The sequence below is a fragment of the Nicotiana tabacum genome, chromosome 20, assembly GCF_000715075.1.
Source record: "Nicotiana tabacum cultivar K326 chromosome 20, ASM71507v2, whole genome shotgun sequence".
Classification (NCBI taxonomy): Eukaryota; Viridiplantae; Streptophyta; class Magnoliopsida; order Solanales; family Solanaceae; genus Nicotiana; species Nicotiana tabacum.
This window is the reverse complement of record NC_134099.1, coordinates 142,436,771-142,462,728: the sequence shown is the minus strand read 5'-3', so window position 1 is coordinate 142,462,728 and position 25,958 is coordinate 142,436,771. Positions and strand designations below refer to the sequence as shown.

General features: G+C 36.4%; 3 protein-coding genes across 5 annotated transcripts; 2 read left to right on the top strand and 1 right to left on the bottom strand.

Annotated features, from left to right (window-relative positions):
• Positions 1-6,483: 6,483 nt before the first annotated feature.
• On the bottom strand, positions 6,484-7,163 carry LOC142174568 (uncharacterized). The gene is made up of 3 exons (XM_075240388.1): positions 7,056-7,163; positions 6,833-6,924; positions 6,484-6,739 (listed from the first exon to the last, which is right to left on the bottom strand). The coding sequence occupies exons 1-3, from the start codon at positions 7,161-7,163 to the stop codon at positions 6,484-6,486; spliced, it is 456 nt and encodes a 151-aa protein (XP_075096489.1).
• A 2,576-nt stretch (positions 7,164-9,739) lies between these two features.
• LOC107772852 (heat shock 70 kDa protein 15-like) lies at positions 9,740-15,650 on the top strand. Its single transcript, XM_075241457.1, has 10 exons — positions 9,740-9,975; positions 11,192-12,407; positions 12,982-13,209; positions 13,336-13,431; positions 13,540-13,761; positions 14,068-14,262; positions 14,341-14,487; positions 14,565-14,714; positions 14,831-14,961; positions 15,157-15,650. The coding sequence occupies exons 2-10, from the start codon at positions 11,238-11,240 to the stop codon at positions 15,404-15,406; spliced, it is 2,589 nt and encodes an 862-aa protein (XP_075097558.1). The 5' UTR covers positions 9,740-9,975; positions 11,192-11,237; the 3' UTR covers positions 15,407-15,650.
• Positions 15,651-18,052: 2,402 nt separating this feature from the next.
• Positions 18,053-24,207, top strand: LOC142174963 (heat shock 70 kDa protein 15-like). Of its 3 annotated transcripts, XM_075241452.1 has the most exons (11): positions 18,210-18,332; positions 18,412-18,456; positions 19,749-20,964; positions 21,539-21,766; positions 21,893-21,988; positions 22,097-22,318; positions 22,625-22,819; positions 22,898-23,044; positions 23,122-23,271; positions 23,388-23,518; positions 23,714-24,207. In XM_075241452.1, exons 3-11 carry the CDS (start codon positions 19,795-19,797, stop codon positions 23,961-23,963), a joined length of 2,589 nt encoding a protein of 862 aa, XP_075097553.1. In that variant the 5' UTR covers positions 18,210-18,332; positions 18,412-18,456; positions 19,749-19,794; the 3' UTR covers positions 23,964-24,207. The 3 variants fall into 3 exon arrangements, with proteins under 3 accessions (XP_075097552.1, XP_075097554.1, XP_075097553.1); XM_075241451.1 differs by lacking the exon at positions 18,412-18,456 and having other exon boundaries at positions 18,053-18,332; XM_075241453.1 differs by lacking the exon at positions 18,412-18,456 and having other exon boundaries at positions 18,160-18,332; positions 19,731-20,964.
• The last annotated feature ends 1,751 nt before the right edge of the window (positions 24,208-25,958 follow it).

Here is a 25,958-nt window from a genome sequence, read left to right as displayed (position 1 = left end):
GATGAGCATTAAAGTATTTGTAAGAGCTATAGTTTATGAAACTGATAAGCGCATCAATCAACATTCGAGGACGAATGTTCCAAAGGGAGGGAAAGATGTTACACCCCAAGTTTTCATACGTGAGAGTACGTCGTAAGTCATTGATGTAAGCTCGGAAATGAGATTATATTTGGAAGCAAATAAAGTAAGTTAATCATATTACCTTGGAGGTTACAAATATTTAAGATCATGAATAATGAGTACCAAGAGGGTTGGAAATCTTAGAAGCTAAACCAATTGAAGAAAATAAGTTTCGTCAAAAGTCGACAAGTTTGGAATGTTATAACATGTACTTTGGGGTGAGACTAGGGTTCTTAACATGATAAGGAGGTTATTCTATGAGTTATTTTAGTCGTATGATAATCATTTTCTACATTTTGAAGGCAAGCAAGTTGTGGAACAAGAGTTGGCAAAGGTCATCACAAGTTACATTCATAAATTTGCTGAAATTTAGGTCAAATGTATCTGAGAATTTCTCCAAATATACTTGGAATCATGGGGTGTTCTACCTACCAAATTGAATATCTATGAGTTTAGTTTCTAACTCATTAAATCGTTCGTCAATACGACATCGCAGTAGAGAGAATTTTGTGTTTTCGCGAGACCGCGCAAGCTGCTCCCAATGGGACCCACTTAGGCGGTGGTTGACCTACTTCAATTTATAAACGATTTGAACGCCTATTTTTGCTCACTTTTCAACTAAAATTCGTCTCCAAACTTCTACTAACCCTCATAAACATATACCACAAGGGTTTGAAGTGATTCCAAAGTGATTACACCATATTTCAACATCAAATCTTAGTTCTAGTGAAGAACAACACCTCTTTGAGGTTGTGTTGTCATTGAGGATTGTTGTGGGCTTTATTTGGATGAAATTCCAAGTTGTTGCTGCTGTCTAAGGTGAGTATAACATCCTACTAATTGTGCTTAATCTTGCTTGTATGTTGGTTAAGTTGTTAGGATGATAAACTACAAGATAATACTTGGGTTAGCTTAAGTCACTTCTATGGTGTTGTATTGCTATTGAGGGTTGTTGTAAACTGAATATAACTTGGATTTTGACTTGAAGTTACTGTAGGAGGTATTTATATTGTGTTCTTACTTGTTCCTAAGGTTATCTTGATGTTGATTAAGTTAAATAGATGGGCTAGACATGAACTAGTGAATAAAGTTGCTAATTGAGGATAGTTGAAGTTGTGGATTATTTTCGTTGTTATAAATATATGGTTTAAGGCTGGTATCATTGATTAATGACTTCATTATTATGTTAATGATACTTTTATATTGAAGGAAGAAGTCTATAAGGATTGTAAGGGGTATACGGATTCCAATCGGAGCTTGCCGCTCGTCGTAATGTAGTTGTGACTTGTTGTTATATGGTGTCTTGATATTGATAATTATGTATTGATGGATTGCTCTGGTTATTGTTGTTTGTATATGGTATTGGAGGAGGCCCTTGTTTCAAGGGAGAAGCTGCCAAAATTTACGTAAACGAGCTACTAGCTTAAGTTATAGGCTTAGCCTTTGCTCAGCACTGATTTTGAATCTCCTTATACTATGATAGATTGAGTTGACTTGTTTGAAGAGTTGCTTGGAAGTGATTAAGGACTCAATGGGTTTAAGGTATGTTAAGGTACTTTCTTCTTTCTTTTGGCATGATCTAAAGTGAAATGAATACGCTACTTCATAACGGATCTACTCCTAGCAACTAAGGTTGTCCATGTTGTTCTTTCCTTATAAAATTATTCTAAGCAAGTGTGTATGATTCTTGAATCCTACTAAGGTTCATATTGAGGGTATGGATGTCCATAGTGTTCTTAAGTCACTCCAAAAGGTTTAGAAGGTGTTTCCATAAGTCTAGCATGCATTATATATAGTATCTATTTTACTCTACCGAGCCGCGCTATAGTCGGCCGGGTACGGCACCTATTGTGCAACCACTGATCAGTTGGGTTTACCGAGCTCCACGTGGCCGGGTACGATTCTACCGAACCTTATGATGGCCGGGTACGCTTTTACCGAGTCCTCTTTGAGGCTGGGTACGATATGATGATGATGATGCCCACAGAGGCGAATGTTTTAAAAAGTTTATGTATATATATGTATTATGCATTTCATATCAGTAACCCCTAGAGGCACTCAGATGTTACAGGTTGTATCTCCTCTATCTCTCTCTTTACATTACTGTTCTTGTTTAATGTTTCCTGCCTAACATACTCGGTATTTTATTCGTACTGACGTCCCTTTTGCCTGGGGACACTGCGTTTCATTCCCGCAGGTTCCGATTGATAGGTTGACAGTCCTCCTAGTAGGCTATCAGCTCAGCGAAGGTGTTGGTGCACTCCACTTGCTCCAGAGTTGCCTAATTGGTCAGTATGCTTTGGATATGTATTGATTGGTATGGCGGGGCCCTGTCCCGACCTTTATAATTTTTTGTACTCTTAGAGGCTTGTAGACAGATGTCAGGTGTATGGATAATTGTATGGCCTTGTCGTCCTATGTTTCGAGTTTACTAATGGTCATGTCGGCTTTATAGGCCCGTATGTCACATATATTAGTTTGTATATCATGTTGGGTCTTCATATGTTGAGTATTCCCTTATGTTTTATTCTTGTTATCTTATGACGAGTTTTCTGGCTCATTTACTCATGATAACATGATAAGAAAGATATGTTACGTTGGTACTCGGTTGAGTAAGGCACCGGGTGCCCGTTGCGGCCCTTCGGTTTGGGTCGTGACAGATTGTTTGGTGCCTGCTTATGCCAAATTAATCGCTCCAGGGTCATTCTTTCGTGCAGTTGTATGTGCTTTGTCTAGTGAAAAATTTGATATTTTTTATCTCCTTGTGTACAATACTTACGATATCATGTTTTCGGATGGAAGTTTTAGAATCTTGATTTCTAGTAATTATGGATGCCCTTATTTGGTGTTTTACTGTGTGCTGAATTCCTAATTGTAGTTTCTGCCATCTGAATTACTAATTATAGTTTCTGCAATCTGAAACCTATTTTTCCTAGTATTTTTTTAGAAAACTCTATGTGTATATTTAACTCTCTATATATATATGTAATTAATTGTCGTACTGTCATTTATAACCATTTATAAACAATGAAAGTAACTGTATAACTGCCTAGTGTAATTGTATATTAAAACACTCAACTATACGGTTATGCTACATATCTACATGTATATCAAATCCAAAAATTATTAACTTCATTTATATCTTTAATTGTGAAGAAAAAGTTACCACTTATATAGGCATCTACATAAGATAATGTATGTTGTCCTATGTGTTGTACTGCTTGAACATTTGATTAATCCGGCATTATTTATTGTTCAAGTGTTTAACTGTTTCATTACATGATTCTTTTGGTGAAAAGATGCAATTAAGGTCCATTTAGTGCAGATGCCTATTATGACAAGTATGAACCACTTAAACCTCATCAATATAGATGGAGATTATGGGCATTGTCTCTTTTGTCTAACATAACATGTCATGCTATTGCTGATTAAAGAAATTACTTTGCTATGGTAAAGAATGACCTTCTATGTATCTAGATTATATTGGTTTTGGGGTATTAATGGAAAGTCCGTATCTTATTCTGAATACCATAGCAATAATGTTAAAAACCTGAAAGGGATTTCTTGATTCTGGATAGTCTTTTACTTTAGTCCTCAAGATATATTTTCCATGTTCTTCCATGTATACTTCTTAAAAGTATATCCCGATATGTATATCTAATAGTAAAACACATAACTATATGTTTATATTAATTTATTTCATGTATATCAAGACATTAATTGTATATCATACCATGTTTAACTTGAAGCACATCAGTTTTTGCTTAAATACTTAGTTTTATTTTATTAAATCTTTAAGTGTTATATTTATTGACTGAAATCCATTTTTATTTTGGCAGTATATTGATATCATCTTCTACTATCTAAGGAAAAAAATAAAGTATGATGTTAACATTCCAAAGTCCTTCACCACGATAAATTTTCCATTTTGTGTTAAGGTAAAATCATTGTATGATCCGTTTCTGTCGAGCAATAAGGACAATGGTGTCATTCCTAAGGATCATGAAATAGCTGATTATATGCGAGGCTCATACATGCAGTGCAATGTTCTGTGGCACACTGTTGATCATGTATTAATTCCTATATGCTTAAAAGACGAATGGCATTGGATTTTAGGTGTGTTGACTTTTAAGGACAGGTGCATACACGTGTATGATTCTATCAGAGGAGCGCAACATGATGCTAAAATTCGTGATGCCGTTCAATCATATGCAGTGTTGATTGCTCGTTTCTTGGCTAGCACAGGTTTTTACAGGAAGAGACATGATATTGATTTGACCAATGTACCATACAACGACAGACCACTTGCTGATCCATTAGCTATTCACTTGGTTGATGATCTGCCACAACAAGAACGCGCGTATGTTAAGTTTGCGTATATTTTATTTCTTTAAATAATAATATTTTATTAAAGGGTGTTGATTCCTTCTAACTTATCTTCACTTTGTTTTAGTGATTGTGGTGTATATGTGAAATCTTTTGCCAAATATTTTATCCATCAAAGATCAATTCCAGCTGTCTTGGCTGCAGAGCAACATCGCAAATGACTTGGTACATTGTTGTGGGATTATGGTAGATCCAAACAAGAGAATGAAGATGAAAGTGTGCCAGAGTTTTCTAAAAGAAGTTTCAGAATAAATGCTCATGTAACATTGAAAAACAATTAGTCTTACTCTTTAGTTTAGTTATCTATTATTTTAGGATATGTAAATACATTTGTATTTTATTAGTGGCTCATTATGGCACAATATTTGTAATATATTATTTATATTTTGCAGGTTAAACGTATCTTTTTCCTTTTTTCGTCAAATTAAGAAATTTCTAGTATGTAGCATGGGTATATTTATGCAATTTTTTTTTACTTTGTTTACTGTTTATTCTTTTTTTTTAAAAATTTAATATGTGTATGTCTAAATTTTCTTTAGCATGCTCATGTATTTATAACATGTGAGTCACCACTCGATAGTGTGTAAATTAAGTTAGACAACAAACAAATATTGTGGTCATTATGCAAGATAGCAGACAAATATCTATTTCACAGCATGAGTAGATGCCAAAATTAGGAATTCGAAACAAAGGTTGCAGAGTAAGAATGAATAGATTGAGTATACATAATCATAACTGATGAATTGCTAATCTTCTTTTTATTTCGGCTATTTTGATAACTAACATAAATGAATGTTGCAGTTCCTTCCCCCTAGCTAGTACACATTTACTATCTTTCTTTAATACTTAGTATAATTTAATATTGAATTATTTTGTGTCATGCTATAAATAACATGTATATCGTGAACTAGGTTATGAATATCCATAAACAAACACCACCATTATTGTGTATCTCTACCCACATGTATATCAATACATAATTATACTACTACATGTATATATCTTTTTCTGTATATCTGTAAACTAATACACTAGCATTGTGTACATCTCTATCCACATGTATATCAATACTTAATTGTACAACTACATGTAAACATTTAAGAGTGCTAACTTGTATATATTGATATTTATATCCGTGAACTAACTACACCAGTGTTGTGTACATCTCCATCCCCATGTATATTAATAATTAATTGTCAAATACATGTATACATTTGTTTTAGCTAACATGTATATCTTGTTCTGTATATCGTTCAACTAACAACACCACTATTCTGTATATATCTATCCCTTATATATCAATACTTAGTTTTATAAATACATGTATACATTTAATAGATATAACATGTATATTCTACTATGTATATCCGTGAACTAACTACTCCAGTTTTGTGTATATCTCCATTCCCATGTATATCAATACCTAGTTGTACAAATATATGTTTACATTTATTTGAGCTAACATGTATATTCTGATGTGTATATCCTTGAACTAATAACACCAGTATTTTGTATAACTCTATTCCCATGTATGTCGAAACTTAATTGTTCAAATACATGTATACATTTTATTGTATATTTGTATGTGTAACAAGCACAAAGATGTATATTCAAACTTGTATATCCTTAAGTAATGTTAAATCTTTATGTATCAATAAAATTCAGTATTCAGTATGACAACATAGTAATTCAACTTCATATAAAATGATTAAATTGTTAAAGACCATGTGCTATAATACTGTTTACATATCTATGCAATAATATACATGATGATATACATGTCCTACACAACTTAATGTATTGACCTTGTCCAACTAATTTATATGATACATTTTGATATGCATACGAAAATGCAACCTCTATTAAATTAAAACTTGCATACACAAGTGCAAAATTTAAATAACTTTTGAACATGAATAATACTTCAATCATTTAATAAACTTGATATATATACAAATCATTTATCTTTAAGGCCATTCAGTGGTGATAAGGTATATTTCTACATGTTCTCCTATTGTGGCCCTCACGTCCACATTGTCCGCATGAACTCTTTGGCCTCTTAGCTTGTGATTCTGTAACCTTCTTGTATCTCACCTTCTTCGGTCTTCCAGGCATCTTATTCCAGACTGGTGGCAACACAACTTGTTCTAATACCTCTACTGGAATTGTCCATGTGCTTTCATCTAGAAGAGGATAAATTGGAATGTCGTATGCTTTAAACATGTATTCATTGCTATAGTACATAGAGCAGTAATCTTCACCCTCTAAGTTTTTTTACCTCAAAACCGCCCACGCATGCGGACAAGGGATTTGCTCGAGCTGGAACCTTCTACAACTACATATTCTTTCCCTAAGGCAAACGATGAACAACCTCCTATTGTCAATAACTGAATGTAAGTTTTCAGTCGATGATCTCACCTATATTTGGTAGAAAAACAAGATTAGTCTACACTTTATGTAAAAAAATCCAAAAGAGTAATCTTATTGAGTGTTTCTGTAGAAAAACATGAAGTTGAAAATAAGGAATATGTTATATAATATAAACGTACCATCATATGCTGTGATGCATCAAGATTTTTATCCAGTATAGCATTGTATTTAAAAGTAAGCTTTGTAAATATCGCTTGTACAGTGTTTCGATTTGTGTAGTTCCACATGTTGATCAACATTCAAATTTCTTCCAGTAATTGCTGTATCGGAAGTTCCCTCGTTTCCTTAGTTGCTGAATTTAATGATTCTGCAATGTTGGAAGTCATTGTCATTGTTTTGTTGACTTTTGCATGCGCTCTACTCCACCTGTGATACCCAATATCAAATAAGTAATCCTTCACTCTTCTGTCTATTTGTTCCATCTTTGTCATATGGTGATTAAACTCTTGAATAGTATATACTCTTGCAGTAGCAAAAAATATGTCTCTTAGCTCTTCTTGGCTCCTCTTATATCTGTCTTTTATGTTATTCCATAGATGCCATATACAAACACAATGAGAAACTTGAGGATATACTATTGAAGTTGCCTTAGCTATGCTCTCATTTATGTCCTATACAATGCACATGTCATCTCTATCACCGAACGCTTCTTTGAATCTTTCAAAGAACCACCCCCATGAGGCATCATTCTCCTTATCAACAATTGCATATGCAAGTGAAAAATCTTGTCTGTTTACAATATATCAATTATATTCCTTCAACAAAGTGCTTATTATAAATATGTTCTATTTAATAAATACATATGGATGGTTAATTGATACGCACAGATTTAAAATAACTATATAAGTATAAATGGCTATACACAGAACTTTTATACATATATGGATACTCTGATATACAATGAGATATTTGGATATACATGAATATGTAAATGAAATATAATAGAGTATTTCTAGAACAAACCTCCAGCATCGCTGTGAGTAACATTCCTCTCTACATTGCTTTAAGGAAGCTTTCATCAACCACAACAATAGGTTTGCAAAATACACATCCCTTTATTGATGCATATAAGGCGACAAAGGCATACGTGAAGTGTCCTTCATCTGATTTTCTCAAATTCACAACTGACCCGGGATTGGAATGCATCAACATATATAAGCAGCTTGGCAGCTTTGCATACGACTCACTTGGGTCTCCTCTTAAAAGCTGAAGGGCCTTTTGCTTTCATCTATTTGCCTTCCAGTAGCTTAAGTCAATACCATAATGTTTTTTCATGTCTTTCATTACGTCCTTTGCAATGTATATTGTTTTAGGATCAATATATTTATCACAAATAATTCTTCCAATAACAGGAGCAGTAGCTACACGTTGTGTAAACAATCTATCCCTCGCCGAACATGTGTGATCCTTACTGAATTTTCTAATCCTAAAGATTTTTTACTTGTTTAGCGATGAAGACTTGAAAAACCACGTGCAACGATCATTGACACATACCAGGTAGTATCTAATAACATCCAAATTTACACAATAGTAAATAAATTAAGATAAACTATCGTGCGTAATGAAAATAAAAAACTGATGGTTGTATACAATTATTAAAGTTAGATATACATTCATACCTTGATGGACTTGATCGATCAAACTTAAACTGAATTTTTTTCTGAGTAGCATAGTTTTTTAACACCATCATCAGTGTGTCTCCTTGTCCTTGTAAAGTTGGCCTTCCGAAACAGTATTATTTAGAGGATCATATATTATTGGAGTTTCATCAAAATCTACAACTTCAGGATCATCTGCGTTATCAGACGCAATCAACTGTAGTGTATCCCCGTTATGTATATCATATGTATTGGCAATTTGTAGGCATACAGATGAATTTTCCTTGTTTCGATTAAACGCGTGCATATCTTTCTCTTTCACTGTTAAACACAGCAGATACTCATTAAACGCATAATTTTTCTTCTTCAACTCGATATATACACGCAATCCCATATCATTGTGTATTATCATTGGCGGTGAATCTTCATCGCATTTATACTGGATTCAAGCAAATTAATTGTGGTGTCAACCATCAATTGTTTTGAAATTGTAGAAACAAAATTAATAAATTTAGTTTCGGTACTAAGCACCACGCCTTCAACTGAGTAATCCACAAATCGATTGTTGCTATCCCAGTGTCCCCCGTGCTGTATCAAAATCGACAAAGTAGCCATTGAATCTGTATTCTATATACAGAGATTGACACCCTTCTTCAGCCGATATCTTAGAACTTCAAAAATAAGAAAAAATTATTGCCAAAGAAAGAACTAATTATTGCATCAGAATATAGAAATTTGATATTCAATTTCCGTGATGGCTGAAAAATATTTGCACCCTTTTTGATTTTTGAAGGAAATATATTTTCTGCATTTGGTTTTATTTTGGTCGACTGGGTAGTTACGCTTCTGAAGGGATACATCATGCAAGCGTGATTGGGGGACAAAATCTTAAACCTTCCCTATTTTTGAGGGGTTGTATAATCGTGTATTTTGGAATTTGGCTATTTTGTGCCAATATTTTTGGATTACTAGTGCCAACCTAAATTTATGGCCAATAAAATGCCAATTATAGTGAAGGATTTACGGTGTCAATTCCTCTTTTCAAAGCCCACTTTTAGATCCACGAACACAACAGAGCCTGTGAACAAACCCTCGAGGCCCAGTACCTAATTAGTTCAGAGTTCAGACATCAGTTGGAGAAAGATCTTTCTAGAAGAGTTAGCACCTCTACATATATCTAGGACCACTAGAACCCCCCCCCCCCACCCACCCCACCCCGCTTCAGTCAAAAAAAGGAAAAAAAAATTCTATTTTTAGTGAATTATAAAATCAAAATTCTACACAAACCCCTATTCTCTTGTTCCTCTTTATTGCTCTCCCTTAAACCCCTTTTATTTTATATATCAGTATCCTCCGCTTTGGCTCACAAAAAAAAATCAACCGTACACCCACGAAGTGCGTGGAACATAGATTCCAGAAGATTCTGTTCTTCGTCTTCAAGGTATTGTTTGAATCACGAAACTCTAATTTGCAGATCTATGATTTTTGTTTTTTCTACTTTTAGGAATTTGTTACAATCGATTGCTTGATTGTTCGTTAGCTTCAGATTTTTCGCTAGAGATGTAGTATCATTGGTTATATTTGACGTTTTCCCTTTTGAATCGCATGCTTCATAATGTTTTTGCAGGAGTTAAATAAATTTGTTGTCTGGTGATGCAGACTGTTGTATAGCTTCATGAAATGCTTTATGATTAGTACAAAATTGTCTCGTCGTCCTTCTACTTCCTGCATTGTTAGTTGCTAGTGTGAAATCTTTAATCTATTTTTGGAAAATTAGAAAAGAGCAAATGGTAATTCCTATCTGCCTAACCCTTGGTGTGCATAGTTACCCGATACGTGCAATGCTAGTGGAAGATAGCAGGTACCTGGTGGAGTGCCAGAGGTGCTGTCAAGTCAGAGAACAAATGATAAAGAAATGAAGTAACATAGTTAAGTTTATTATCAAAGGTGCAAGATTGAGAAAGGGGAGGGTAGCAAATTCCTTAGGCTAGATAAAGTGGTGATTGTAATTTACTAGGTAGCCATTAGCCAGTCTTTAATTAATCCTCTATTCAATTAGTTCTTAACATTGAAGATTCTTTTTTAGGGAAAAATGGAACAGGCTACGGTCTGCTTTGATCAGTGCCTGACTTAGTTTGTATAAGGCTTTCTAGAGAGTACCTTCTTTATAAAGGCTGAGTTTTGGGCGTGTTTGGTGTATTCCTAGATAGTAGATTCAAAAATCCTTGTTCTTGTTGGTTCTTTACCAATTGAGTCCCGGCTTGTTGGTATGTGGGCAAGCTCATTCATGCAGGAAAGTTTCCTTGGCAGGAAAATTAGATAAAATCGTACTTGGAACTTTGGATTCTGTAGGGGAAAAAAACTTTCATGATCTTTGAGTCCTTGTTACATTAGTCTGTTGATGTTTTCGGTTGCGCCAGCCAACTCATATTGCTCTCTTCAGTGTACCGATGATTGAGACATAGTGTAGTTGCATTTCAAGAAAACCCAGCCATGAGTGATCATCTTTCTTAGCTCTTTAATGGAAACGTAATCCGTATTTTCATGTTGATTTTGAAAGCTGTCATTTAAAATGCATAACTTCTTTCAGCATAGATTTGTGTAAGGTGCATGCTGGTGTTTTAGTTGATTTTATCTAGTCTTTTGATGTTGTCCAGGTACTTTGGTTTATTGTTGGATATTGAGTGATTGCAGCCAGCAAAGATGAGCGTGGTTGGTTTTGACTTTGGGAACGAGAGTGGCGTTGTTGCAGTTGCAAGGCAGAGAGGTATTGATGTCGTACTTAATGACGAATCAAAAAGGGAAACACCAGCTATAGTCTGCTTTGGAGAGAAGCAACGCTTTCTTGGAACCGCTGGTGCAGCATCAAGTATGATGAACCCAAAAAATACCATTTCACAGATAAAGAGGTTAATAGGGCGGCAATTTTCTGATCCCGAGCTGCAAAGAGATCTTAAGGCACTTCCTTTTTCGGTAACTGAAGGACCTGACGGATATCCTCTCATCCATGCACGATATTTGGGGGAAATGAGAACTTTTACACCTACCCAGGTTCTTGGAATGGTGTTTTCGGATCTCAAAACTATAGCAGAGAAGAATCTCAATGCAGCAGTAGTTGATTGTTGCATAGGAATTCCCATTTATTTCACTGATCTTCAGAGAAGAGCTGTAATGGATGCAGCCACCATAGCTGGCTTGCATCCTTTGCATCTGATTCACGAGACAACAGCTACTGCATTGGCATATGGTATTTACAAGACAGATTTACCTGAAAATGACCCACTGAATGTTGCTTTTATTGACGTTGGACATGCAAGCTTGCAAGTTTGTATTGCTGGCTTCAAGAAAGGCCAGTTGAAGATATTGGCTCATTCATTTGACAGAAATCTTGGTGGGAGGGATTTTGATGAAGCTCTTTTCCAACATTTTGCCGCAAAGTTCAAAGAAGAATACAAAATCGATGTTTTCCAAAATGCTAGGGCATGCATTAGACTTCGAGCTGCTTGTGAAAAGTTGAAAAAGGTTCTCAGTGCAAACCCCGAGGCACCTTTGAATATAGAATGTTTAATGGATGAGAAGGATGTCAGAGGATTTATCAAGAGGGAGGAGTTTGAGCAAATCAGCATACCTATGCTGGAGAGAGTGAAGAAACCACTTGAGAAAGCTCTTGCCGAAGCTGGGCTCACTATTGAGAACATTCATGCAGTTGAGGTTGTTGGGTCAAGCTCTCGAGTGCCTGCAATTATGAGGATTTTGACGGAGTTCTTTGGTAAGGAACCAAGGCGCACCATGAATGCAAGTGAATGTGTGGCCAAAGGATGTGCGTTGCAATGCGCTATTCTCAGTCCTACCTTTAAAGTGCGAGAATTCCAGGTAACTTGTCAGCCTTGTATTCTCTTGATTGATTTGTTTTTCCATGGTCATATTGGACTCAGGGCGTTCAACTTCTTAATGTGTTGCAATGTCGTCGATAATCATTGTTATTTAAGTAGACACATTTAGTATGTGAAGAAAAATATTGGTTTGATCTTTTCTTCATTTTATTTAGTTGTTTGAGTGGGGTAAGGTCTGCGTACATATTACCCTTCCTAGACTCCACTTGTGGGAATATATTGGGTATGTTGTTATTGTTGTTTGAGTGGGACCTAATTTTTGGTTGGCTTGAAACAAGCATGAAAGTGAGGTAATTAATGACGAAGTTCTAAGAAAAAAAAGGCAATGAATGACAAAGTGGGAGGTTGAAGATATTGTCTTCTTGAAGGATGAAGGAAATGCAAGATTTATTATAGAATGACCAAGATTTTTATTGAAGCGAATGTCAATTGTTTTACTATTAACCTTTGATGAACGATTATGTCGCTACTGCACATCTGGCTCCAAGCTGAATAAATTATGGTGATTTATAAGCCTAATAACTGTACTAATTGTTATCATTGGCTGATTGAAGGTCAATGAGAGCTTCCCTTTCCCAATTGCATTGTCATGGAAGGGGCCTGCTCCAGACGCACAAAATGGAGCTTTAGAGAATCATCAGAGCACGGTTGTTTTCCCCAAAGGGAATCCGATACCCAGTGTGAAAGCTCTGACATTCTACAGATCTGGCACTTTTACAATAGATGTGCAGTATGCTGATGTTAGTGAGCTTCAGGCGCCAGCAAAGATCAGTACTTACACGGTATTTCATAGTTTCACTCACTCATTAGGTCCTGTGTTTTTCATCTGTTAAAATAAATGGAAAATGGATCCTCTGGTTTCAGGTGAGTCCTTGGCTCACTTGGGTTTTCTTTGATCTCCTTGACAGATCGGACCATTCCAATCTGCAAAGGGTGAAAGGGCCAAACTAAAAGTTAAAGTACGTCTAAACCTGCATGGTATTGTCTCGGTTGATTCTGCCACTGTAAGTCCAGAAATTTGTGGTTTCTCTTCGTTTTTCTTTTTTATGTTGCAATTATTTAGTGAATGGAGAGACTATCATCTAATCTTATGGTTTTGGTCTGTAATTTAGCTTTTGGAAGAAGAAGAGGTGGAAGTCCCAGTTGTGAAAGAGGCAGTTAAGGAACCTGCCGAAATGGAAACAGATGAAGCTTCTGGTGATGCTGCTCCTTCAACGACATCGGAATCTGATGTAAATATGCAAGATGCTAAAGGAGCTGGAGATGCTTCTGGGGCTGAGAATGGTGTTCCAGAATCTGGTGACAAACCTGTCAAGATGGAAACAGATGCTAAGGTAACACGGCGCTGTTTTATCTCTTCTCATTACTGCTTGAGCTAGTTTATATTTCCTATCAGTCATATTTGGTTGTTTTTAATCAAACTATGCATCTATTCAAATCGCGGGATTTGATTTATGCATTTACTATTGCGAATGCATGCATGGATTAGTGTTTACCTGTATTTTAATTCTTGAAATGCATCAGTGCAGTGCTTTTTTCGCTTAATTAATGTTGGATAACTTATATTCTTCTTCTGCTTCAGCGTATTAGCTCAAAGATGTCGGTAAAGCTTAGCATTTACTGTTTTCATTTTCTTGCAGGTTGAAGCCCCCAAGAAAAAGGTCAAGAAGACATCTGTACCAGTGACAGAGATTGTTTATGGAGCAATGGCAGCTGCTGATGTTCAGAAGGCGGTTGAGAAAGAATTTGAAATGGCTCTTCAGGACCGTGTTATGGAAGAGACAAAGGACAAGAAGAATGCTGTTGAGGCCTATGTTTATGACATGAGGAATAAGGTATTTGTTGGCCTTATGGTAGTTGTATGAAAACATTTGATATGTTACTGACAGGTCTCCCCTTCTTAATATATCCAGCTTTCAGATAAATATCAAGAGTTTGTAATTGATACAGAAAGAGAACAATTTATGGCTAAACTTCAAGAAGTGGAAGATTGGTTGTATGAAGATGGAGAGGATGAAACGAAGGGTGTGTATATTGCCAAGCTTGAGGAGCTTAAAAAGGTTGGTGTTTCTTGAATATCCTATTTCCATTGTCCTTTTGGCATGTATGGAGCTGATTTAGTGTGGCAAATCTGCAGCAAGGTGACCCGATTGAGCAACGGTACAAGGAATACATGGAGAGGGGTTCCATGATCGATCAATTTGTTTATTGCATAAATAGTTACAGAGAGGCGGCAATGTCAAATGATCCTAAGTTTGATCACATTGATTTAGCAGAGAAGAAGAAGGTGTGCGCATATCTGCTTAATCTTGCTATTTGCCTTTTCTTTTCTTTTGTCATATGCTCTCCCCTCTGCTTCCTGAAAGTGTTTTTTGATGTTTATGTTTCCCTTGCACTTCCTAGGTTCTGAACGAGTGTGTCGAAACTGAGGCTTGGTTTAGAGAGAAAAAGCAGCAGCAGGATGCTCTTCCGAAATATGCCAACCCTGTTCTTCTGTCGGCTGATGTTAGGAAAAAAGCAGAGGCACTTGATAGGTACTGTTGACTACTGAATCTATTTTGCTATCAATTGAAAAATATAATTTTTTGGGCTAACCTACAGCAAAATCTTGTTTGGCTAGTTGCTATATCTGTTTTGGCTGCGTAGGGCCGGCCTTCTTTCCTTTTTCTTCCTTTTCCTTGCTTTGCGCTGCCGATTTGTCATTTTCAAGGTACTTTCTGTCACTACAGGGTTTGTAGGCCTATAATGACAAAGCCTAAGCCGGTAAAGCCAGCAACTCCTGAAACACCATCATCTCAACCTCCTCAAGGAGGTGAGCAACAACCTCCTCCAGGAGGTGAGCAACAACCTCAGGGTGCAGAAAGTCCGAATTCAGGAAATGCAAATACAGCTGAGGGTGCCAGTGCTGGAAGTGCAGTACCACCTGCTGCTGAGCCAATGGATACAGACAAATCTGAGACCGTGCCAAGTGCTTCATGAGTTAAGTTGAAAGTTTGATCTTCAGATATTTTATGAAGGCAAAGACTTGGTTCGAATTGTATTGTTTTGCATTTTAACCATATCTTTTTGAAGGATCTATACCGATCAACATTTTGTCATTAGATTGTTGCGATCAATTTCGTCCATCCATTTGCCCAGTCAAGTTATATTAATGATACCGACTCTGTAAAATCCTGCTTTTCAGAGGGTTTTAAAAAAATTCAATTGCTGTTGCTTTGTCCCACATATCTCTTAGCTAAATGAGATTTGCTGAGTCCTGTTTGGCTCCTTGTAGCAAGAATATATTAGCACTTTAACATTTGTAAAAATAAAAACAAAACCTTTACCCCATCATTTTCTGCAATATTGTCTCATTGGAAAAGGCTTGGAGGAACGTTGAGCTTATGCTTGCGTGTAGTGTGATAATCAACTTGTACTCGTTCATGAGATTGGGATCTTCCTTTTATCCTTCAGAGTATTGCCAAACCGAAAACATTAGGACTCATAATATGTAGGAATTTTGTTCATAGGAGGTATAGCAGGCATCATGATTTAGGAATGACATTTACCAAATATCCTGTTATCTCTTGGCAATGTCTGAAGGTCCTTCGAGAATGGTTGAGACATAACAACCTAGTCAAGCGACTATCGTTGCGCTTAAGTTTATCTTGGGCAATACTCCAAACAACAATTATCTGTTCGGATCTTGGTGTCTGCCGGTCTGTTAATTGATTTTGACTTTGGATCTCTGTATAAAAAATAGTAGTGTGCATAGGTGAACAGCAGTCAGTCTATCCTACCTAAATATACAGTGTCAATTGACCAATTGACACTGTATAAGCAAGGAAAAGATTGACGAAAATGGAAGACAAAGTACAAAGAAAAAGGGAACACTGTATAAGCAATGAAAAGAATGACGAAAATGGAAGACGAAGTACAAAGAAAAAGGAACTACATTTGTTGCTTCGCCTTTCAGAAACACGAACTTTTACAGTAAAAGATTTGATATTGGAATCTTGAATCAAATTATTATTTTTTATGATAAAAGAAACATAAAACAACCATAGTTTCCTTAATTGTATTTTACCCTACGAAAAAAGAATGTTTTCAAAATCTTTTACTAACAGGGCTGGCACAACATAAGTTGAACGAAAAAATGTTGGGATCTTTCCGCAAATAACTGGCAGATCTGCTACTCTTTCCTAGCATTATTTTTCACAGATAGCCATTCTTAGGGCCGGCATTAAAGTTATATTTAGATTGCACAAAAATTTGCAAAATTTACCTATCGGGATATGAAATTCTTCTATCTCTTCAATGCAATTTCAGAATTCGGATTGAAGTTCTATCCTTCGAACGCAACTTCAAAAAACAACATCTTAAGTTATTCTATCTTTTTAGTGTAACTTCAGAAAAATCGGATCTTAAGTAGTTCTATCTTTTCAATACAACTTCAAATATTGGAATTTAGTTCTTCTATCTTTCCAATGCAACTTCAAAAAGTTCAAATTTTAAGTAGTTCTATATCTTCAATACAATTTCAGAAATCGAATCTTAAGTTCTGAAACATAAACTTGTTGTTCGAATTTCAACAATCTAACACACGATTCAACACCCAAATCTACTCCAAATGAGATCAAATTTTGAAACATAACTTTCAAATATCATAAAGAACAAACTTTAATTATCAAATTATTAAAATAACAACAAATTTAACAAATTCATTTTGTAACTAAGAAGAAGTAGAAACTTTAAGCACAACCTACAAAGGTATTTTACAACTAAGAAGAAGAAGAAGCCAAATGGCTCCTGTATACATGGGACATGAATACAGAGAAGAAGAAAGCAACAACGAAGCTGAATACATAGGGTATAGAGAAGAAGAAAGTAGTAGCGGAGAAGAAGAAAAACACGTATTTAAAGTTACTCAAAAATTCGGTATCTATTTTTTTTTTAAAAAGTGGGTATAACTTAAATGAGGGTGCATGGCATCCCGTAAAATTTTACACTGATATACAAGTTTATATATGATTATATATGTATTACACAAATATATTATACATATGTCGGCTATTTTTTATTTATTTAAATAATTTAATAAACGACTATTTAAGTTAATTCTTCAAAAATAGTTCACCTCATCAAAGCCCACTTAGATCCACGAATCCAAAGAATCTATGAACTAAGTTAAAATAGCACGGTCTAGCTAGTTTTCGGACTGGTCATTCAAAAATAGCAGCGTTTGCCAAGTCACTGAAAAATAGCCACTATTTTGCTGCAACAGAGACCGGTCCAGTATAATATACTGGAGTTCGTTGCACATGTGTATGAACTTCCAGCATATTATGCTGGACCGGTATACTTTGTTGGCTCCGGTATAATATACTAGAGACTAGAGCACCGATGCTCCAAACTGGAAACTGGAGCACTGATGCTCCAAACTCCAGTATATTATGCTGGACCGGTATATTATACTGGAACTTCAGTATACTATGCTGGAGTATTTTTTCGAATTTTGAACACTTTTAAAATTATGGCTATTTTTGAATGATAACTTGTAAATGTGGCTATTTTTGAATTTCTCCCATGAACTAACCCTCTAGGCCCATAACCTCTTAGTTCAGACACTGTCAACAAGGGTATAGCTGTTGGAGAAAGATCTTTCTAGAAGCGCTAGTATACCTCTACACAAATCTAGGACCACTCGAACCCCCGTTAGTCAATTAAAAAAAAAAAAGGAATAAAAGAAGTCATTTTGAGTAATTATAAAATCGAAAATTCTACACAAACCCCTCTTCACTTGCCTCTTTATTGTCTCCTTTAAACCCCTTCTATTTTATATCAGTATCCTCGGTTTGCCTCACCAAAAATTCAGTCGCGCACATTGGAACATAGATTCCAGAAGATTCTATTCTACGTCTTCAAGGTATTGTTTAAATCACGAAACTCTGATTCTCTCTATCACAATTTGCAGATCTATGATTTCTGTTTTTTCCTACCTTTAGGAATTTGTTATAACCGATTGCTTGACAAGAGGGGTTGCTCTGATGGTAAGCAACTCCACTTCCAACCAAGAGGTTGTGAGTTTGAGTCTCCCAAGAGCAAGGTGGGAAGTTATTGGAGGGAAGGATGCCGGGGTTTATTTGGAAACAACCTCTCTACCCGACCCCACTAAGTGGGATTATACTGGGTTGTTGTTGTTGTTGTTGTTGTTTGTTGTTGCGATTGCTTGACTGTTCGTTGGCTTTAGATTTTTAGCTAGAGATGTAGTATCATTGGTTAGTTTTGACGTTTTCCCTTTTGAATCGCATGCCGCATAATGTTTTTGCTAGGAGTTAACTAAATTTGTTGTCTGGTGATGCAGACTGTTTTATGGCTTAATGAAAGGCTTTATGATTAGTATCTCTGAGTGCTTCTAATTCCTGCATTGTTGGTTGCTATTGTGAACTCTTTAATCTATTTTTGGAAAATTAGAAAAGAACAAATGGTTATTCCTTTCTGCCTAATCCTTGTTGGGTATAATTACCCGATACCTGGTGGAATACTCAGGTGCCCCAAGTTGGTTCGGAGACCAGCGTCATAATAATAAAAAGAACAAATGATAAAGAAATGAAGTAACATACTGAACTTTATTGTCAAAGGTGCAAGATTGAAAAGGGGACGATAGCAAATTCCTTAGGCTAGATAAAGTGGTGATTGTCATATACTAGGTAGCCATTAGCGAGTCTTTAATTAATCCTCTAATCAATTAGTTCTTAACATGAAGATTCTTTTTTAGGGAAAAATGGAACAGGCTGATCAGTGCCTGACTAAGTTTGTATAAGGCGTTCTAGAGAGTACCTTCTTTATAAAGGCTGAGTTTTGGGCGTGTTTGGTGTTTTCCTAGATAGTAGATTAAAACCTCCTTGTTCTTCTTGGTGGTTCAACAATTGAGTCCCAGCTTGTTGGTACGTGGGCAAGCTCATTCATGCAGGAAAGTTTCCTTGGCAGGAAAATTAGATAAAAATCGTACTTGAACTTCGAATTTTGGGAAAATTAGGGGGAAAAAAACTTTCATGATCTTTGAGTCCTTGTTACTTTAGTCTGTTGATGTTATGGGTTGCGCCAGCCAACTTATATTGCTCTCTTCAGTGTATCGATGATTAACACATAGTGTAATTCCATTCCAAGAAAACCCAGCCATGAGTGATCAGCTTTCTTAGCTCTTTAGTGGAAAAGTAATCAGTTTTTTCATGTTGATTGAGAGCTATCATTTCCTATGCATAACTTCTTTCTGTGTAGATTTTATACAGTGCATACTGGTGTTTTAGTTGATTTTATCTAGTCTTTTGATGTTGTCCAGGAACTTCCGTTTGTTGTTGGATATTGAGTGATTGCAGCCAGCAAAGATGAGCGTGGTTGGTTTTGACTTTGGGAACGAGAGTGGCGTTGTTGCAGTTGCAAGGCAGAGAGGTATTGATGTCGTACTTAATGACGAATCAAAAAGGGAAACACCAGCTATAGTCTGCTTTGGAGAGAAGCAACGCTTTCTTGGAACCGCTGGTGCAGCATCAAGTATGATGAACCCAAAAAATACCATTTCACAGATAAAGAGGTTAATAGGGCGGCAATTTTCTGATCCCGAGCTGCAAAGAGATCTTAAGGCACTTCCTTTTTCGGTAACTGAAGGACCTGACGGATATCCTCTCATCCATGCACGATATTTGGGGGAAATGAGAACTTTTACACCTACCCAGGTTCTTGGAATGGTGTTTTCGGATCTCAAAACTATAGCAGAGAAGAATCTCAATGCAGCAGTAGTTGATTGTTGCATAGGAATTCCCATTTATTTCACTGATCTTCAGAGAAGAGCTGTAATGGATGCAGCCACCATAGCTGGCTTGCATCCTTTGCATCTGATTCACGAGACAACAGCTACTGCATTGGCATATGGTATTTACAAGACAGATTTACCTGAAAATGACCCACTGAATGTTGCTTTTATTGACGTTGGACATGCAAGCTTGCAAGTTTGTATTGCTGGCTTCAAGAAAGGCCAGTTGAAGATATTGGCTCATTCATTTGACAGAAATCTTGGTGGGAGGGATTTTGATGAAGCTCTTTTCCAACATTTTGCCGCAAAGTTCAAAGAAGAATACAAAATCGATGTTTTCCAAAATGCTAGGGCATGCATTAGACTTCGAGCTGCTTGTGAAAAGTTGAAAAAGGTTCTCAGTGCAAACCCCGAGGCACCTTTGAATATAGAATGTTTAATGGATGAGAAGGATGTCAGAGGATTTATCAAGAGGGAGGAGTTTGAGCAAATCAGCATACCTATGCTGGAGAGAGTGAAGAAACCACTTGAGAAAGCTCTTGCCGAAGCTGGGCTCACTATTGAGAACATTCATGCAGTTGAGGTTGTTGGGTCAAGCTCTCGAGTGCCTGCAATTATGAGGATTTTGACGGAGTTCTTTGGTAAGGAACCAAGGCGCACCATGAATGCAAGTGAATGTGTGGCCAAAGGATGTGCGTTGCAATGCGCTATTCTCAGTCCTACCTTTAAAGTGCGAGAATTCCAGGTAACTTGTCAGCCTTGTATTCTCTTGATTGATTTGTTTTTCCATGGTCATATTGGACTCAGGGCGTTCAACTTCTTAATGTGTTGCAATGTCGTCGATAATCATTGTTATTTAAGTAGACACATTTAGTATGTGAAGAAAAATATTGGTTTGATCTTTTCTTCATTTTATTTAGTTGTTTGAGTGGGGTAAGGTCTGCGTACATATTACCCTTCCTAGACTCCACTTGTGGGAATATATTGGGTATGTTGTTATTGTTGTTTGAGTGGGACCTAATTTTTGGTTGGCTTGAAACAAGCATGAAAGTGAGGTAATTAATGACGAAGTTCTAAGAAAAAAAAGGCAATGAATGACAAAGTGGGAGGTTGAAGATATTGTCTTCTTGAAGGATGAAGGAAATGCAAGATTTATTATAGAATGACCAAGATTTTTATTGAAGCGAATGTCAATTGTTTTACTATTAACCTTTGATGAACGATTATGTCGCTACTGCACATCTGGCTCCAAGCTGAATAAATTATGGTGATTTATAAGCCTAATAACTGTACTAATTGTTATCATTGGCTGATTGAAGGTCAATGAGAGCTTCCCTTTCCCAATTGCATTGTCATGGAAGGGGCCTGCTCCAGACGCACAAAATGGAGCTTTAGAGAATCATCAGAGCACGGTTGTTTTCCCCAAAGGGAATCCGATACCCAGTGTGAAAGCTCTGACATTCTACAGATCTGGCACTTTTACAATAGATGTGCAGTATGCTGATGTTAGTGAGCTTCAGGCGCCAGCAAAGATCAGTACTTACACGGTATTTCATAGTTTCACTCACTCATTAGGTCCTGTGTTTTTCATCTGTTAAAATAAATGGAAAATGGATCCTCTGGTTTCAGGTGAGTCCTTGGCTCACTTGGGTTTTCTTTGATCTCCTTGACAGATCGGACCATTCCAATCTGCAAAGGGTGAAAGGGCCAAACTAAAAGTTAAAGTACGTCTAAACCTGCATGGTATTGTCTCGGTTGATTCTGCCACTGTAAGTCCAGAAATTTGTGGTTTCTCTTCGTTTTTCTTTTTTATGTTGCAATTATTTAGTGAATGGAGAGACTATCATCTAATCTTATGGTTTTGGTCTGTAATTTAGCTTTTGGAAGAAGAAGAGGTGGAAGTCCCAGTTGTGAAAGAGGCAGTTAAGGAACCTGCCGAAATGGAAACAGATGAAGCTTCTGGTGATGCTGCTCCTTCAACGACATCGGAATCTGATGTAAATATGCAAGATGCTAAAGGAGCTGGAGATGCTTCTGGGGCTGAGAATGGTGTTCCAGAATCTGGTGACAAACCTGTCAAGATGGAAACAGATGCTAAGGTAACACGGCGCTGTTTTATCTCTTCTCATTACTGCTTGAGCTAGTTTATATTTCCTATCAGTCATATTTGGTTGTTTTTAATCAAACTATGCATCTATTCAAATCGCGGGATTTGATTTATGCATTTACTATTGCGAATGCATGCATGGATTAGTGTTTACCTGTATTTTAATTCTTGAAATGCATCAGTGCAGTGCTTTTTTCGCTTAATTAATGTTGGATAACTTATATTCTTCTTCTGCTTCAGCGTATTAGCTCAAAGATGTCGGTAAAGCTTAGCATTTACTGTTTTCATTTTCTTGCAGGTTGAAGCCCCCAAGAAAAAGGTCAAGAAGACATCTGTACCAGTGACAGAGATTGTTTATGGAGCAATGGCAGCTGCTGATGTTCAGAAGGCGGTTGAGAAAGAATTTGAAATGGCTCTTCAGGACCGTGTTATGGAAGAGACAAAGGACAAGAAGAATGCTGTTGAGGCCTATGTTTATGACATGAGGAATAAGGTATTTGTTGGCCTTATGGTAGTTGTATGAAAACATTTGATATGTTACTGACAGGTCTCCCCTTCTTAATATATCCAGCTTTCAGATAAATATCAAGAGTTTGTAATTGATACAGAAAGAGAACAATTTATGGCTAAACTTCAAGAAGTGGAAGATTGGTTGTATGAAGATGGAGAGGATGAAACGAAGGGTGTGTATATTGCCAAGCTTGAGGAGCTTAAAAAGGTTGGTGTTTCTTGAATATCCTATTTCCATTGTCCTTTTGGCATGTATGGAGCTGATTTAGTGTGGCAAATCTGCAGCAAGGTGACCCGATTGAGCAACGGTACAAGGAATACATGGAGAGGGGTTCCATGATCGATCAATTTGTTTATTGCATAAATAGTTACAGAGAGGCGGCAATGTCAAATGATCCTAAGTTTGATCACATTGATTTAGCAGAGAAGAAGAAGGTGTGCGCATATCTGCTTAATCTTGCTATTTGCCTTTTCTTTTCTTTTGTCATATGCTCTCCCCTCTGCTTCCTGAAAGTGTTTTTTGATGTTTATGTTTCCCTTGCACTTCCTAGGTTCTGAACGAGTGTGTCGAAACTGAGGCTTGGTTTAGAGAGAAAAAGCAGCAGCAGGATGCTCTTCCGAAATATGCCAACCCTGTTCTTCTGTCGGCTGATGTTAGGAAAAAAGCAGAGGCACTTGATAGGTACTGTTGACTACTGAATCTATTTTGCTATCAATTGAAAAATATAATTTTTTGGGCTAACCTACAGCAAAATCTTGTTTGGCTAGTTGCTATATCTGTTTTGGCTGCGTAGGGCCGGCCTTCTTTCCTTTTTCTTCCTTTTCCTTGCTTTGCGCTGCCGATTTGTCATTTTCAAGGTACTTTCTGTCACTACAGGGTTTGTAGGCCTATAATGACAAAGCCTAAGCCGGTAAAGCCAGCAACTCCTGAAACACCATCATCTCAACCTCCTCAAGGAGGTGAGCAACAACCTCCTCCAGGAGGTGAGCAACAACCTCAGGGTGCAGAAAGTCCGAATTCAGGAAATGCAAATACAGCTGAGGGTGCCAGTGCTGGAAGTGCAGTACCACCTGCTGCTGAGCCAATGGATACAGACAAATCTGAGACCGTGCCAAGTGCTTCATGAGTTAAGTTGAAAGTTTGATCTTCAGATATTTTATGAAGGCAAAGACTTGGTTCGAATTGTATTGTTTTGCATTTTAACCATATCTTTTTGAAGGATCTATACCGATCAACATTTTGTCATTAGATTGTTGCGATCAATTTCGTCCATCCATTTGCCCAGTCAAGTTATATTAATGATACCGACTCTGTAAAATCCTGCTTTTCAGAGGGTTTTAAAAAAATTCAATTGCTGTTGCTTTGTCCCACATATCTCTTAGCTAAATGAGATTTGCTGAGTCCTGTTTGGCTCCTTGTAGCAAGAATATATTAGCACTTTAACATTTGTAAAAATAAAAACAAAACCTTTACCCCATCATTTTCTGCAATATTGTCTCATTGGAAAAGGCTTGGAGGAACGTTGAGCTTATGCTTGCGTGTAGTGTGATAATCAACTTGTACTCGTTCATGAGATTGGGATCTTCCTTTTATCCTTCAGAGTATTGCCAAACCGAAAACATTAGGACTCATAATATGTAGGAATTTTGTTCATAGGAGGTATAGCAGGCATCATGATTTAGGAATGACATTTACCAAATATCCTGTTATCTCTTGGCAATGTCTGAAGGTCCTTCGAGAATGGTTGAGACATAACAACCTAGTCAAGCGACTATCGTTGCGCTTAAGTTTATCTTGGGCAATACTCCAAACAACAATTATCTGTTCGGATCTTGGTGTCTGCCGGTCTGTTAATTGATTTTGACTTTGGATCTCTGTATAAAAAATAGTAGTGTGCATAGGTGAACAGCAGTCAGTCTATCCTACCTAAATATACAGTGTCAATTGACCAATTGACACTGTATAAGCAAGGAAAAGATTGACGAAAATGGAAGACAAAGTACAAAGAAAAAGGGAACACTGTATAAGCAATGAAAAGAATGACGAAAATGGAAGACGAAGTACAAAGAAAAAGGAACTACATTTGTTGCTTCGCCTTTCAGAAACACGAACTTTTACAGTAAAAGATTTGATATTGGAATCTTGAATCAAATTATTATTTTTTATGATAAAAGAAACATAAAACAACCATAGTTTCCTTAATTGTATTTTACCCTACGAAAAAAGAATGTTTTCAAAATCTTTTACTAACAGGGCTGGCACAACATAAGTTGAACGAAAAAATGTTGGGATCTTTCCGCAAATAACTGGCAGATCTGCTACTCTTTCCTAGCATTATTTTTCACAGATAGCCATTCTTAGGGCCGGCATTAAAGTTATATTTAGATTGCACAAAAATTTGCAAAATTTACCTATCGGGATATGAAATTCTTCTATCTCTTCAATGCAATTTCAGAATTCGGATTGAAGTTCTATCCTTCGAACGCAACTTCAAAAAACAACATCTTAAGTTATTCTATCTTTTTAGTGTAACTTCAGAAAAATCGGATCTTAAGTAGTTCTATCTTTTCAATACAACTTCAAATATTGGAATTTAGTTCTTCTATCTTTCCAATGCAACTTCAAAAAGTTCAAATTTTAAGTAGTTCTATATCTTCAATACAATTTCAGAAATCGAATCTTAAGTTCTGAAACATAAACTTGTTGTTCGAATTTCAACAATCTAACACACGATTCAACACCCAAATCTACTCCAAATGAGATCAAATTTTGAAACATAACTTTCAAATATCATAAAGAACAAACTTTAATTATCAAATTATTAAAATAACAACAAATTTAACAAATTCATTTTGTAACTAAGAAGAAGTAGAAACTTTAAGCACAACCTACAAAGGTATTTTACAACTAAGAAGAAGAAGAAGCCAAATGGCTCCTGTATACATGGGACATGAATACAGAGAAGAAGAAAGCAACAACGAAGCTGAATACATAGGGTATAGAGAAGAAGAAAGTAGTAGCGGAGAAGAAGAAAAACACGTATTTAAAGTTACTCAAAAATTCGGTATCTATTTTTTTTTTAAAAAGTGGGTATAACTTAAATGAGGGTGCATGGCATCCC

Excerpts from the sequence above, each read along its gene's own strand:
- LOC142174568 (XM_075240388.1), bottom strand. The coding sequence starts at position 7,163 with ATGTGGAACTACACAAATCGAAACACTGTACAAGCGATATTTACAAAG. Across the intron at positions 6,925-7,055 it reads ATGCATCACAGCATATGATG|GTGAGATCATCGACTGAAAA; the intron begins GTACGTTTATAT and ends TACCAAATATAG. Across the intron at positions 6,740-6,832 it reads AGAATATGTAGTTGTAGAAG|CAATGAATACATGTTTAAAG; the intron begins GTTCCAGCTCGA and ends TATGTACTATAG.
- LOC107772852 (XM_075241457.1), top strand. The coding sequence starts at position 11,238 with ATGAGCGTGGTTGGTTTTGACTTTGGGAACGAGAGTGGCGTTGTTGCA. Across the intron at positions 13,762-14,067 it reads AGATGGAAACAGATGCTAAG|GTTGAAGCCCCCAAGAAAAA; the intron begins GTAACACGGCGC and ends ATTTTCTTGCAG. Across the intron at positions 14,263-14,340 it reads TTTATGACATGAGGAATAAG|CTTTCAGATAAATATCAAGA; the intron begins GTATTTGTTGGC and ends TAATATATCCAG.
- LOC142174963 (XM_075241451.1), top strand. The coding sequence starts at position 19,795 with ATGAGCGTGGTTGGTTTTGACTTTGGGAACGAGAGTGGCGTTGTTGCA. Across the intron at positions 22,820-22,897 it reads TTTATGACATGAGGAATAAG|CTTTCAGATAAATATCAAGA; the intron begins GTATTTGTTGGC and ends TAATATATCCAG. Across the intron at positions 23,272-23,387 it reads ATTTAGCAGAGAAGAAGAAG|GTTCTGAACGAGTGTGTCGA; the intron begins GTGTGCGCATAT and ends TGCACTTCCTAG.